Source organism: Misgurnus anguillicaudatus, chromosome 21 (genome assembly GCF_027580225.2).
Source record: "Misgurnus anguillicaudatus chromosome 21, ASM2758022v2, whole genome shotgun sequence".
Classification (NCBI taxonomy): Eukaryota; Metazoa; Chordata; class Actinopteri; order Cypriniformes; family Cobitidae; genus Misgurnus; species Misgurnus anguillicaudatus.
In genome coordinates this window covers 40179680-40195464 of record NC_073357.2, presented here as the reverse complement: position 1 = coordinate 40195464, position 15785 = coordinate 40179680, and the positions used below count along the sequence as shown (strand labels likewise).

The 15785-nt window shown below is 36.9% G+C and overlaps 1 protein-coding gene across 1 annotated transcript in view; it reads left to right on the top strand.

Moving 5' to 3' along the window:
- Positions 1-9701, top strand: part of prkdc (protein kinase, DNA-activated, catalytic subunit) — a 39980-nt gene extending 30279 nt beyond the window's left edge. Inside the window, exons 69-86 of the mRNA XM_073859180.1 lie at positions 16-178; positions 410-584; positions 728-912; positions 1727-1907; positions 2001-2158; positions 2275-2486; positions 2726-2813; positions 3072-3215; positions 3763-3970; positions 4324-4391; positions 4469-4689; positions 5675-5767; positions 5912-5992; positions 6107-6178; positions 6276-6477; positions 6658-6846; positions 7921-8060; positions 8242-9701. Coding sequence (XP_073715281.1) covers positions 16-178; positions 410-584; positions 728-912; positions 1727-1907; positions 2001-2158; positions 2275-2486; positions 2726-2813; positions 3072-3215; positions 3763-3970; positions 4324-4391; positions 4469-4689; positions 5675-5767; positions 5912-5992; positions 6107-6178; positions 6276-6477; positions 6658-6846; positions 7921-8060; positions 8242-8446 — 2785 coding nt within the window. The 3' untranslated portion in view covers positions 8447-9701. The remainder of the gene's footprint in view (positions 1-15; positions 179-409; positions 585-727; positions 913-1726; positions 1908-2000; positions 2159-2274; positions 2487-2725; positions 2814-3071; positions 3216-3762; positions 3971-4323; positions 4392-4468; positions 4690-5674; positions 5768-5911; positions 5993-6106; positions 6179-6275; positions 6478-6657; positions 6847-7920; positions 8061-8241) is intronic.
- Positions 9702-15785: the final 6084 nt, after the last annotated feature.

Below are 15785 nucleotides of genomic sequence, written 5' to 3'. Positions count from 1 at the left end.
CATCTTTGTTTTTAGTTGTTTCTTCCTGGATAAGATTTTGGAGAAGCTGAGTTCCACCCCTGAAAACAGCATGGAGGTGGATGGTGCAGAGCAGACGGGTGGAGAGGAACTTGGCACACTGGTGAAGACTTGCAAGTTCAACATGAAACTTCAAATGGCAAACAGCGCATGGAAACAGGTGTTGTGCTCAGTTCATGAATAACCTTGCATGTGCCTTGCAAATTTGCACCCCATTTTTCTTCTAAGAGAAAATAGAATTAACATCTAACTAAAATAGGTCAACATTTGAGTAATTCATTCAGGTATATCACACATTTGATTTTTAAATTCACATCCAGGGTGACCATTTAGAAGCATTAACGCTTGAAGGACGAGATTCGATCTAGTAACTCTTTGATTTTGTTGACAGAATAACTTTCCAGTGGCAACAAAGCTTCTGAAGGAACTTCACCGGGATGCAAAGACGGATGATGCCTGGCTGCTCCGCTGGGTCCACAGTTTCAGCCGTTTCACTCATAGAAGAAGGGCTGGTCTTGGATCTGCTGAACAGTTGAATTTTCTGCTCAAGATTGTTCCACTTTTGAGTATGAACTAAAAACTCATATCATACTGAATTCACATTTGGTTTTTATTTTTTTGATATGCTCCTTTTTGATATGCTACAGCAAACCATTTGGAAGTCTTTCAGAAGCTGTGTTTTGATTAATCACATGACTTTATTTTATAGTGGACATAAAGCAACAGAGTGAAAGCTCCTCCAATCGCATGTTCCGTGACCAGAAGATCCTTCTTGGCACCACCTATGATTTGATGGCCAGTGCTGTGGATCGCAGTCCATCTGCCCTGGAGACTCTTGGAGAAGAGAAAGCGCAAAAAGTTCTCAAACTGGCAATGGCCTCATCCATCCCTCAGGTAATAGGTTATTACATATACTAAGAGTCCATCCACACGGAGACGGGTTTAGCTGTATACGTAAACATTTTGTTTTGTCCAGACGGATCTGACGTTTTGGCAGGCTGAAATTGCTATTCTTTTTATACTGGGTCCCAGAGTGGATAAATCTGAACACAACATCCTTGTGGTTTCATGTATACACCCAATCTGTATATTTTGCGATACGATGATGTCATCACCCTACGTCTCGGCCCTATGCCATGTAACGGCAACAACAGCAAAAACAATGGTGGACCACATGCTTGTGTTCATGCTGCTGTATAGGTAGTGAGCCTATAAGCTTTACTAAATCAAAATCTGCTGCTCCTTTGCAAATACGGTGAGCAACAAATGATGGACGACAACAAGGTTTATGCACATGCATCAAGTCGTCTTCTTCATTTTTAGTTTGGCAGAATAACGGCGCCACATACTACGGCACCACTTGGTGATAATAGCCAAGTGGTGCCATAGTATGTGGCGGAAATACGCATTGCTGGAAAAACTCGTCATTGGCAGGGAAGCATTTTCTCTTAATTGACGAATTAGCTCGTCAACGGCAGGGAAAGAGTTAACTTGCTTGGTATCAATTTGGCCCTGGTTGCATTTAAGCTATACATTTATATGGACAAAACAATGTCTTACCCAAACGTTTTCATTTAATAGAAAATACATGAACACAAGAAATCAAACTGTACTCATCAAGAGATTTCAACGGACTGAAATGGCACACATGTACTTTTGATTGCATGTGTTATTTCTCATATGTATTTGTGTGGATTGTCTGTGTCAGGTGGTGGAGGGTCTGCAGATGCAGGCTTTGGAGCTGTTGCACAGTGCTGCCCGTAAGGCTGAAGAGGAGGAGCAGTCCTTCAAACAACAGCATCTGGACACACGTGGTATTGTGGATGCCTACATGACCTTGGTGAACTTCTGTGACAGAAGACTGAGAGAGAGTGAACAGAAAGACGAGCGTAAGATAGGGCTGGCCTCAAACGGTCAAGCTTGAATTAATTTCGACACATTTATACAGAATAACAGCGTGATTCTCTGTTGATTCTTTATAGCATTAAGTTCTAAGCTGCAGTCATTACCTGGACATGTAGTGAAGTTGATGCTGAAAGCACTGAAGCTCAGTTCAGACGAGGCCAGGCTTAAGTTCCCTCGACTGCTGCAGATAATTGAGCTTTACCCTGCAGAAACCCTGGACCTGATGGTCAGAGAGGTACATGAATGATTTTACAGTTGGGTTGCAGGGTAACGTCATAATGATGTTTCATGATAATTGCACTGTTTATTTGTAAAAAAAATTATTTGTTCTCTATTTTTTTGTCCTGATAGGTAGTTAATGTGCCTTGCTGGATGCTGATTGGCTGGATCAGTCAAATGATGGCTCTGCTTGATAAGCCACAGGCGACAGCAGTTCAGCATATTATTGAGGAGATTGCCGAATACTATCCACAAGCTCTCATCTACCCGTACATGATCAGCAGTGAGAACTACACCTTTGAGGAGACTGCGAGCGGTCAGAGGAACCGGGAGTTTGTTGAGAAGTATGTAAACACTTACGGTAACAATGAAATTGGAATTACAACTTGATTTTTTTATGGAATATTGTGGTAACTTTTTACAAATCACTTAAGATTAAATAATCTTTAGTCAAAAAAACGCTAATCTCCTTCCCTCCTCGAAACATCTATTTCTGTTTCATGCTGACTTTAATCTTTGCTACTCTGTAAGTGGTTGTGGTCGACTGGCACTGATTGATGTAAACTGTATGTTTGTGTTGTAGCCTGAAGTCATCACTGGATAAAGGTGGGGTTATTCAAGAATTTGTAGATGCCCTTCAGCAGCTTACAAACCCTGAAATGCTATTCAAGGTACAGTCATTTTCTGTATGCACAGTGTGACATATATTAGCATGATGAAGTCTTTTCTTCAAAGTAAAAATGCTCCACCGTTTTTATTGTTTTATGAAACAAGAAGTGTCCTGCTCCAAACTTTTGGTTGAGCGAAAGTTACGCCTGGTCTAGACTTGAAAAAATATATAAAATTATTAAAATCATACTTCACCTTTAATGATGAAATAATCCATGTGTGTCCTTGGGAGTGTTGATTCACAAGTAATGGTTTGGCAGGATTGGTGGGACGAGGTGAAGATTCAACTGGATAAACCAAATCTGGACAAACAGAAGATTAAGCAGCTATATGAAGAAATGAGTGGATTGTTTGGTGACTCAAAGTGCCCAAGATTTGGATCCTTCAGAAAAAAATTCATTCAGGTTCATATTTTCCATTTGTACTGAGGGTCTGGTGATAAACAGATTAACTTCATTGAAAGATTTTTTAATTTGTTGGTTAAAGGTGCAGTGTGTAAATTTTAGCTACATCTATGATGAGGTGCTTGTGAATTCCAACCAATGGCTCAGTCCACTGCTTACCCGTCGTTTTTTAATCACATAGAGAAGCTACGGTAGCCGTCACTGGACAAACATGTCATCGGAGACAACTTAGTAAAAAAAGTTTGTTCATTTAAGGGTTTCTGTAGAAACATGGCGGCACAAAATGGCGACTTCCATGTAAGGGGACCTTCGGTATGTAGATAAAAATGTCTCATTCTAAGGTAATAAACGCATAACGGGTCTTTATGAAAGGTCTTTATACACCACTGATAATATAGTTTTGTATATTATTTTGCATTTCTGTCAAGAGATCCTTCTAAAAATTACACACTGCACCTTTAAGTGATCATTTATCCAAACTCCTCTGCTGGTTTCTCAGTTGCTTACAAAAAGATTGTCTACTTGAACATGTATGTGTCTGTCACAGAAATTCAGTAGGGAAGTAGAAAAGCTGCTTGGCCCTGGAGGTTCCAAACTGTATGAGAAGCGTAAGGACAAGCCATTCATCCATCAGGTGGACCAAATAGCTTTATCAATGAGAGGTTTTCAGAAGGAGCCAGGAAACCTGAAGGAGTACTCACCCTGGCTCAGCAGTTTCAAAGCAGACACAATCAAAAATGAACTGGAAGTGCCAGGTTGGTGCACTTTTTTCCTGCTATATGTCATCTCAGGTTTTAAAGGAACAGTATGTAAGAAATGTATATCAATTAATCATAAAATGGCCCTGATATGTCACTAAACATTAAGAAATCATTTTCATTTCAAATACTTATATAACTGACAACAGTGGTCTGGCCAGGATATTGTCATTTAAAAAGTGGAGTTGCAGCCCTCAGCTGATGTTTATGTTTTCATGTTGTTGTATTGTACACCAGCTGTGTGATTGCAGTACCAGTTTTAGTCAAAAGTTTTGTGATTGCAATATTAGTTTCTAAGCAAAATTCTACATCATTGGAAAAGTTTTGTGATTCTAAACCTTCTGCCACAGGTCAATATGATGGAAGATCAAAGCCTTTGCCAGAGTATCATGCAAAGATCACCGGTTTTGATGAAAGGGTATGAAGAATACTGTTGATTATTATTTTTATCAGGTTATTATTTCAGTGTATTGCAGCTTGTTTTCCCAACCATAGGTTAAGGTTATGACATCTATTCGACGGCCGAAGCGTCTCATCATACGAGGAGATGACGAGAAGGATTATCCGTTTCTGGTGAAGGGAGGAGAGGACCTGCGGCAGGACCAGCGCATTGAGCAGCTCTTTGGTGTCATGAACATGATCCTCAGTCAAGACACTACCTGTTCTCGACGTAGCCTGGCACTCCGCACCTATCAGGTCATTCCCATCACCAGCAGGTATACCATTTTGCTTATTTAATCTTTTTAGTTAAAAGTGTTATAATGAAAGAATGTAATAATGGCAACGGGGATAAGCATTGTTTTCTCATACTTTTGTTTTGAAACATCATGTATTAAAGGGACATTCCACTTTTTTTGAAAATATGCTCTTTTTCCAGCTCTCTTAGAGTTAAACATTTGATTCTTACCGTTTTGAAATCCATTCAACTGATCTCCGGGTCTGGTGCTAGCACTTTTAGCATAGCTTAGCATAATCCATTGAATCTGATTAGACCATTAGCATCACGCTAAAAAATAACCAAAGAGTTTCGATTTTTTTCCTATTTAAAACTTGACTCTTCTGTAGTTACATTGTGTACTCAGACCGACAGAAAATTTAAAGCTGTGATTTTCTAGGCAGATATGGCTAGGAACTAAACTCTCAAAGTGGTGTAATAATCAGTGACTTTGCTGCTGTAACATGGCTGCAGCAGGTGTACTGATATTACGCACTGCCCGAAAATAGTCCCCTTGGTTACTTTCAGCGGCAGGGGAATATTTTCGGGCACTGCGTAATATCATTGCGCCTCCTGCAGCCATGTTACAGCAGCAAAGTTCTTGATTATTACACCAGAATGAGAGTATAGTCCTAGCCATATCTGCCTAGAAAATCGCAGCTTTTAAGTTTTTGTCGGTGTTATGACAAAATGTAACTACAGAAGAGTCAAGTTTTAAATAGGAGAAATATTGAAACTCTTTGGTTATCTTTAGCACAACGCTAATGGTCTAATCAGATTCAATGGACTGTGCTAAGCTATGCTAAAAGTGGTAGCGCCAGACCCGGAGATCAGCTGAATGGATTCCAAAACGGTAAGAATCAAATGTTTAACTATAGGGGAGCTGGAAAATGAGCTTATTTCCAAAAAAATGGAATGTCCCTTTAATGTGTCCCTAATTGGGTCATCTTTTGGTGTTGTTGACACATGTTTGTGTATATCTACAGGATCGGCCTGATCGAGTGGATGGAGAACACTTGCACACTGAAAGACTTTCTCTCCAGCAGAAGAACTGAAAAGGAGCAAAAACAAATTATGCAGTAAATATTCATCAATTTCCTTCATTTGTATTCTTTTAACAGTTACTCTTTTAATCCTATGTCAGTACTCTTAAAAACCTCTTGCCAAATCAGATTAAAAAAACACACCTTACAGTTGTATCCTTTGGTTTAATGTATTTTTAGTCCCAATGAATCTTATGAAAACTGGCTCAATAAATTTGCCGGAAAAACAGAGGGCATTAAACGGTATCCAGAACTGTACAAGTGAGTCTTCATTTCATTTTATTGATTGTCACACCCAATGGTTTGTTATTATGTATCCTTTTCCTTTTGTAAAAATAATGCTGTTGCTGTGCATTCAAATTGAATTCACTACAGGAAAGCTAAACGTGCTGACACTGTGAACAACTTCAGGAAAATTGAGCAGATGGTGCCTGATGACCTATTAAAGTATGCCAGCATTACTGTTTTCTAACAGTAGTACACAACTGTAGTCAATGTTGGCCAGGCAATAATGTTGATGAATGATGTTGCTGCTTGTTTTCAGACGTGCCTTTGTGAGGATGAGTACCACACCTGAAGCCTTCCTTTCATTAAGATCGCATTTTAGCAGCTCACACGCTGTGCTCTGCATCAGTCACTGGATACTAGGCATTGGTGATCGCCATCTCTCCAACTTCATGATCAACACAGAGACCGGTGGCATGATCGGCATTGACTTCGGTCATGCATTTGGATCAGCAACACAGGTGGGCGTTCAATACCATATAGCATACTGTAACTTGACTTTAAACACAGATTTTGTATTGGAAGATTGTTGACCAACTGATTGAGGATAAACTTCTGTGACTTAACTGTAAAAACAGTAGCGAGATGTAATTCTAGTAAAAAGAATAAGCAGTAACCAGTGTTATATTTGTTGTGTGTAGTTTCTCGCAGTGCCTGAACTGATGCCATTCAGACTGACAAGGCAATTTGTGAACCTGATGCAGCCCATGGCTGTGTCTGGTCTCATTCAGAGTGTGATGGTCCACTCACTCCGAGCCTACAGAGATGACCCAGACTTGTTACTCAACACCATGGATGTGTTCGTAAAGGAGCCTTCACTGGACTGGAAGGTACAATAACTGAGAAATTGTTTGTTAACTCATTCCCTGCCAGCCATTTTTTTGAAAAGTTGGCCGCCAGCATTTTATGTGATTTTCACAAAAGTTTCACAAAATGCCTTCCAGGAAATTTTCTTCAAAAAATATATAAACATACAAATATATCAAATAACAGAACAACCAATCTGCTTTTAAACAAACAAACAAAACGGGGGGAAAAAATGAGTATTCAGAAATGCGTCATTAAGATGAAATAACATACATAAGTCACAGTGGACTATACGTCGCGTTTATTTAGAAAATTATTTCACAAAATCCAAGCCGAAGAACAGACATTTAATCTGAAAGGCAAGTTATTCAACTAAACGATAGCAGACAGAACAGCAGGCTGAATAGATGTCTGTACGTTAAAGTAATAGTATCAGTTATTTAAACGATAAACTATAGCATACAGAACTTACATGGAAGGTTGAATAGGCTAAATTATCCGAACAAGCCAGCTAGCGTTAAGTTCGCATACTTGTCATTCCACATTACCATTAAATTACATAAATACAGAAGCAGCATATGGCGGACTCTGCGGCTGTGGACGGTAATGTTGTGTCTTGCCTCATAAATGTCAGAATTAATTCATACTGACTTACAAGGCGCACCTGACTATAAGACGCAGCACCGGCCAAGTTATGAAAAAAAAAACGCGACTTATAGACCAAAAAATACGGTATTTTTTCTCTGCTTATATACTCTTAAATATGGTATTTTTCTTAAAAAGTAAAAAAAAATTAGCAAAAAGCTAAAAAAATTGCATTTTTGTGAAGGAATTTTGTTAGAGATCAGATTCAGAACGATGATCAAAACATACACAGAGTGGATAATCGCAGTATTACAGATTAACATAAAACCTCATCAGGAACACGTTTTTATGCAAATGTTTTCTCTTAATTGATGAGATAACTTGTCAGTGGCGGGGAAAGAGTTAAGCATACTAACTAAACTAGTTGTTTTATTCCAAAATAACAGATTACTTTAACACCATATTTCATATGGTCTTTACTGAGAAAACATTGTTATTCCACATGTTTACAGAACTTTGAGCTCAAGCAGTTGAAGAAAGGTGGTACCTGGACAGAAAGTGTCAATACCAAAGAAATAAACTGGTTCCCTCTACAGAAGGTCAACTTTGCTCGCCGGAAGCTGCAGGGAGTCAATCCCTCAGTTATAACAAGGTAATTCCAATAGAGATTATCTATGGCTTTGATACATTGATAAATCTGTGTTACTTGAATATAGTTGATGATGTTCAGTCACAACATTTTCCTTAAAAAATGAAATGGGAAAATACAACCCTTTCCTACTTAGAATTAAAAGCGGACACATGTCTAAGCATGTTGTTTGATGATGTTCTAGTGAGGAGCTTTCTCTGGGATTTGAGAAGAATCCTGAATATAAAGGCATGGTGGCTGTTGCCCGTGGAGAAGAACCACACAACATACGGGCCAAGCACAAGGAGGCAGATCTGAGTGTTGAAGAGCAGGTAGACTGCCTGATCGATCAGGCAACTGATCCCAATCTACTGGGCAGGGTATGGGCAGGCTGGGAGCCATGGGTTTGAGTTAAATTGTATTTCTGGCATATAAAAAAAAACTTTCTAATAAAAACCTGTTGAAATAGCCGTTAGCACTATACAACATTTCTCTGCTGTCAAACTGTAATAGAAGGCTGTTGTAGTAATGTTCAAAACACTTATGTATAGTTGTGTTTGGTTCATGTGAAGCCATTTTGATGAAGAAAAACTGAAGTGATACATCCTGGGGCAGAGGTCTTCAACATTGTTCCTGGAACCCACTATCCTGCAGAGTTTAGCTCCAACCCTTATCAAACACACATGAACCTACTACGCAAGAGCTTCAGTATCACTTGTAAATTATAGGTGTGTTGGTGCTGGATTGGATCTAGACTTTGCAGGGTACTGGATCCTCGGGGGCAGGGTTGAAGATATCTGTCCTAAGGTGTCTTCAAATGTGTTGTAATGTTTTTGGAAACATTTTTCTAAAAAAAAATAAAGCTTACAAAAGATATGAGCTGACATGAAAGGCTGAGACTTTTTACTAAGGCAATTGCCAGATGTGCTTTCATTGTTCCTTATTATAAAGGTGACACTTGAAGGATCTGAATAGAACCACCAATGTGTGAATTTAAGACATATGAAAGTTTTTTTTTTAAATTTAAATATTAAAAGTCACATATTATGACCATTTTTGTAACATGCATTATAAGTCTCAGGTGTGCCTAGAATGTGTCTGTAAGGTTTTGGCTGGAAATACTTCACAGATCATTTGTTATTGCATTTCCAAAATGCCCCATGTGGGTGGGTTCAAAAAGTGCTGTTTTCATGTGTGTACATTTAAATGCAAATAAGCTTAAGCTCCTCACTCCCTTACCAACAGACAGTGAGCGCTTTCGGTTAAAAATAGATCTGATTCTTGTAAATATAGATGGTTTCATCGGACGCACGTGTGTTCCGGTTACGCGCCTGAACCGAAGTTAACTTTTGGTCTGTATTTATTTATCGGTCTGGCTAGTGGCTAATGATCTCTGAAACAAATACCTTGTTAAATAAAAAAAACATTTTTGGTTTGCTAAAAACAAGGAAAGACGACAAGCATGAATCACAACTGTGCTGAGAGGTTTGACAGCCAGGCAAGAATTCAAGGACCTATAGCTAACATTGTATGTAATACATTAATTTTACACAGTAACGTTAGCTCATTGTAATAGTTGATACGTGTTAGATATGATAAATGAACGTAGGTAATTTACTTGTCATTTATTTTCCTTATTATCAGAAATAAACTACTGTAAACAGACTGTTGTCATCGTTTCTATGTGAAAGTATACCGGAAGTTGCATTTAGTCCACAAAGGCCGTTTACGTTGTGTCTATTAGGGGTGGGCGATAAACCGGTAGATATGATAAACCGGTAGAAATTTGTTTTACTTAGTAAGTTGTAAGTAGATTGGGAGTCGTCATTACGACTTACTAAGTCATAATTACCATTGTTTACTAAGTCGTAATGACGACTAGGTAACATGCATTAGTAAGTCGTAATGATGACTTAGTAAGTCGTAATGATGACTTAATCACGACTTACTAAGTCATCATTACGACTTACTATGTACATTTCCATAGTGTAGCTGGTGGATTTGGAGCAAAACTGGGTAGGCTGGGAAACAGGAGGTCACAGCACTCCCCTTAAATTTCTCCCGCCTATCAAAGTCAAAGAGCCCTGAAGGACAAGCCTTAGGAGTACCAGGTGACCTCTTCTGTGGATAACTAAAGTAACTCCGACAGTGGACTGAAGGGAAGTCATCGCCTTTATACGAATCAGCCCCACAGAAATCATTTGGCCAGGAAAGGCAAGAAAAAGAGGCATCGATGGAGGGATTGAGGCAAGGGCGAGGCTTCAGATCATTCAGTAGAATTTTCTTATGAAAAAATAAGTTATTACCACTTACCAAGTCGTAATTACCACTTGGCAAGTCGTAATTCCCACTTGGTAAGTTGTAATTACCACTTGGCAAGTCGTAAGTGGTAATAACTTATTTTTTCATAAGAAAATTCTACTGAATGATCTTATCTGTCCCTTCCCTATTCTCCATCTCAATAGAGGTTCATAGGGCGAGTCGCAGAATGAGTCAGATGATCAGAACCATGCATGTTACCCATGTAACTGGCTCAGACCAGTCGTAAGTCTGGTTAAAAAATTCGAAGTACGAAGTTAAAAAATTCACTTTGTAGGATGCATGCTTCGTAGTGTGTATCCAGGATGCATACTAGAAAGCCAAAATACCTTTAGATTTATTGTTTTATTTATTTAAACAAATTCACTTCGTAGTTCACTTCAGAGGATGCAAAGTGTGCATCCTTCATAGTATACTAGAAAGCCAAAATACTTTTGGATTTATTGTTTTTTATAAAAAGAATTCACTTCGTAGTGTGCACACTACAAATGGTGCATCCTTCTTAGTGTACTAGAAGCCAAAATACCTTTGGATTTTTTGTTTTTATATAAAATAAAAAATCTGAAGGTATTTTTGCTTTCTAATACACTACGAAGGATGCACACTTTGTAGTGTGCACACTACGAAGGATGCACACTTTGTAGTGTGCACACTATGAAGTAAAAAAAATTAATATAAAAACAATGAATCCAAAGGTATTTTGGCTTTCTAGTACAATATGAAGGATGCACACTTTGCATTCTCTGAAGTGAACACTATGAAGTCATTTTTTATACAAAAACAATAACTCTCAATTTTGGCTTTCTAGTATGCATCCTAGATACACACTACAAAGCATGCACTCTTTGTAGTACTACAAAGTGATTTTTTTAAATAAAAAAATTAACTTTGTAGTTCATTTCAGAGAATGCAAAGTGTGCATCCTTCAAAGTGTAGGGGAGACCGGGGTTGGTTGTCACAATTTTTACTCATGCATGAATTGCTCATCTTCAAAAAATCTTTCAGCAGTAATTCCTACATGAAATGAAACTTTGGAGTATTGGCTTTAAATGTGTATACTTTTTACTTTTCGATTGTATTGTAACAGGAAGTAATTAACCATTAAAGACACTCTGACACAATGTGACAACCAACCCCATCACGGGGTTGGTTGTCACAGGGTATGGGGTTGGTTGTCCCTATAGTGGTTCAATAGGATTTCAGTGATAAATTGGGATCTGAAAAGATAATGTGTAACTTTTTAGTTTTTTAAGCTAGAAACTGCAAATAAGTTTTAATATGAATCCACCCCTATGATAGTTGTTATTAATGCCCCTTATGTTTAAACAATGGGATTAAAGTGGGTGATCAGTTACTTGAATAGGCTTTATGCCCAGCTGCACTATGAACTTCAGCCAGCTCCTTGTTTCCTGTCTGCCATTATTGGACAAACTGATTAATCCAGGTGTGTCTGATTATTGTTATTGTGACTACTGAGGTCAGGCACACCTGGATTAATCTGTTTGTCCAATAATGGAAGACAGGAAACAAGAAGCCGGCCGAAGCTCAGGAAGAAGTGTATAGCTGGGCACAAAGCCCATTGTCTTCTGTGTTGAGAAATAAAAAGAAATAATTTTTTGTGTTAAAACCTCTTTATTTAATGCTTTATTTACTTATAACAGAAAACAAAAACAAACAAATAGCCTTAAAATGTCTACATGTCCAATATTCTTATGTGACAACCAACCCCGCAAGCTATGTGACAACCATCCCCAACTGACTTCTTGACAAACATGATAAGCTAGCTGCCACACGGCTTTAACTTGAGAGCTAAAAGATGAATCAAAATAAAGCTAATACTTTTAGCTTTTTAATGAGTGTTTTGTTTTTGAATGACTAATATCATACAAGATCTCAACACAAAAACAACACCAACATGAAAATTTACTCTGACCCATAAAAAAAAAAATTGTCTCCTAACCTCAATGTTTTGTGTCTGCTCAGTAAAATTACAAGCGCAAATGAGTAAGCTATTAAAGGCCAACCAATTGATATCAAAATTGTACCACAGCGCCATGTGTGTCTGGAATAAGCAGTGTGACAACCAACCCGTGAGACAACCAGCCCCGGTCTCCCCTACTCGAAAGCCAAAATACCTTTTAAAATTATTGTTTTTTTAATAAAAAAATTAACTTCGTAGTGTGCAGACTACAAAGTGTGCATATTTTGTAGTGTGCACAATACAAAGGGTGCATCCTTCGTAGTGTACTAGAAAGCCAAAATACGTTTGGATTTATTGTTTTATATAAAAAAACATTCACTTCGTAGTTCACTTCAGAGATGCGAAGTGTGCATCCTTCTTAGTATACAAGAAAGCCAAAATACCTTTGGATTTATTGTTTTTTAATAAAAAAAATTCATTTCGTAGTACTACAAAGGGTGCATGCTTCGTAGTGTGTATCCAGTGTGTATTTGTAGTGTCAAAATGTTACTTGTTTTGCCAAAATAATGCACACTACAAAGGGTGCATCCTTCACAGTGTACTAGCAATCCTAAATACCTTTCGATGTATTGTTTTTTATTTAAAAATTCACTTTGTAGTACTTCAAAGGGTGCATCCTTTGTAGTGTACTAGAAAGCCAAAATACCTTTGGATTTATTGTTTTTTTAATAAAATTTCACTTTGAAGTGTCCAAATGTTACTTGTTTTGCCAAAATAATGCACACTACAAAGGGTGCATCCTTCATAGTGTGCATCCAGGATGGATACTAGAAACCCAAAATACCTTGAGATTTATTTAATATTTTATTTAAAAAATTATCTTTGTAGAACTACAAAGAGTGCATGCTGCGTAGTGTGTATCCAGGATGCATATTAGAAAGCCAAAATTCAGATTTGTTTTTGTATAAAAAAATTCACTTCGTAGTTCACTTCAGAGAATGCAAATTGTGCATCCTTCATAGTTTACTAGAAAGCCAAAATACCTTTGATTTTTTTTGTTTTTTTATATAAAAAATCACTTTGTTGAGAGACGTTGCGTAATCAGGGTAAACAAGACGCATCCAGGATGCATAGTAGAAAGCCAAAATACCCTCAGATTTTTGTATAAAAATCTCACTTCATAGTGTTCACTTCAGAGATGCGAAGTGTGCAACCTTCATAGCATACAAGAAAGCCCAAATACCTTTGAAATTATTGTTTTTTTAATAAAAAAATGTACTTCGTAGTGTGCAGACTACAAAGTGTGCATCTTTTGTAGTGTTTTTATAAAAAACAAATTCACTTCGTAGTTCACTTCAGAGAATGCAAAGTGTGCATCCTTCATAGTTTACTAGAAATCCAAAATACCTTTGGATTTTTTGTTTTTTTATATATAAATAAATTCACTTCATAAAGTGTGCATCCTTCATAGTGTACTAGAAAGCCAAAATACCTTTGGATTTATTGTTTTCATGAAAATTCACTTCGTAGTGTGCATACTACAAAGTGTGCATCCTTCGTAGTGTACTAGAAAGTCAAAATACATTTGAATTTATTTTTTTAATACAAAAAAATCACTTGGTAATGTCAAAATGTTACCTATTTTGCCAAAATAATGCACACTACAAAGCGTGCATCCTTCAGAATGTGCATCCAGGATGCATACTTGAAAGCCAAAATACCTTCAGATTTATATATTTTTTATTTAATAAAATTCGCTTTGTAGTTCTACAAAAAGTGCATGCTTTTTAGTGTATATCCAGGATGCATACTAGAAAGCCAAAATTCAGATTTATTGTTTTTGTATTAAAAAATCACTTCGTAGTTTACTTCAGAGAATCCAAAGTGTGCATCCTTCATAGTGTACTCGAAAGCCAAAATACCTTTGGATTTATTGATTTTTTTTAAATAAAAAAAATTAACTTCGTAGTGTGCACACTACAAAGGGTGCATCCTTCATAGTGTACTAGAAAGCCAAAATACCTTTGGATTTATTGTTTTTTTTAATAAAAAATTCACTTTGCAGTGTCCAAATGTAATTACGACTTTCTAAGTCGTAAAGCGTAATAACTTATTTTTTAATAACTTTTTTTTTCATAAGAAAATTCTACTGAATGATCTTATCTGTCCCTTCTCTACCACTTACCAAGTCGTAATTACGACTCACGACTTAAAAATTACGACTTGGTAAATCGTAAGTGGTAATTACAACTTTGTAAGTTGTAATTACGACTTGGTAAGTGGTAATAACTTATTTTTTCATACCAAGTAAGGACAGATAAGATCATTCAGTAGAATTTTCATATGAAAAAATAAGTTATTACCACTTACCAAGTCGTAATTACAACTTACGACTTACAAAGTTGTAATTACCACTTACGACTTAAAAATTACGACTTGGTAAGTGGTAGTATTTTTTCATATGAAAATTCTACTGAATGATCTTATCTGTCCCTTCCCTATGTTACCCATATAACTGGCTCAGACAAGTCGTAATTACGACTTGGTAAGTCGTAAGTCGTAAGTCGTGATTACGACTTGGTAAGTGGTAAGTGGTAAGTCGTAATTAAGTCGTAATTACGACTTGGTAAGTCGACTTGGTAAGTCGTAAGTCGTAATTACGACTTGGTAAGTCGTAAGTCATAACTTATTTTTAATAACTTATTTTTTCATAAGAAAATTCTTCTGAATGATTTTATTAATTACCACTTACGACTGGTCTGAGCCAGTTATATATGATATAAAATGAATCTCATCATGAATCACCCACCCCTACCCTCTATACTCTGAGACAATAGCCAGTTATATGGGTAACATAGAGAAGGGACAGATAAGATAGAATTTTCTCATGAAAAAATAAGTTATTACCACTTACGACTTGGTAAATCGTAAGTGGTAATTACAACTTTGTTAGTCGTAAGTGGTAATTACGACTTGGTAAGTGATAACTTATTTTTTCATACGAAAATTCTACTGAATGATCTTATCTGTCCTTACTTTGTTAGTCATAAGTCGTAAGTACGACTTGGTAAGTCGTGGTAAGTGGTAATAACTTATTTTTTCATAAGAAAATTCTACTGAATAATTTTACTAATTACCACTTACGACTGGTCTGAGCCAGTTATATGGGTAACATAGTGGTAATTTACAAGTCGTAATTACGACTTGCTAAGTCGTAAGTCGTAAGTTGTAATTACGACTTGCTAAGTCGTAAGAACTTATTTTTTAATAACTTATTTTTTCATAAGAAAATTCTACTGAACGATCTTATCTGTCCCTTCTCTACCACTTACCAAGTCGTAATTACGACTCACGACTTAAAAATTACGACTTGGTAAATCGTAAGTGGTAATTACGACTTGGTAAGTGGTAATAACTTATTTTTTCATACAAAGTAAGGACAGATAAGATCATTCAGTAAAATTTTCATATGAAAAAATAAGTTATTACCACTTACCAAGTCGTAAATT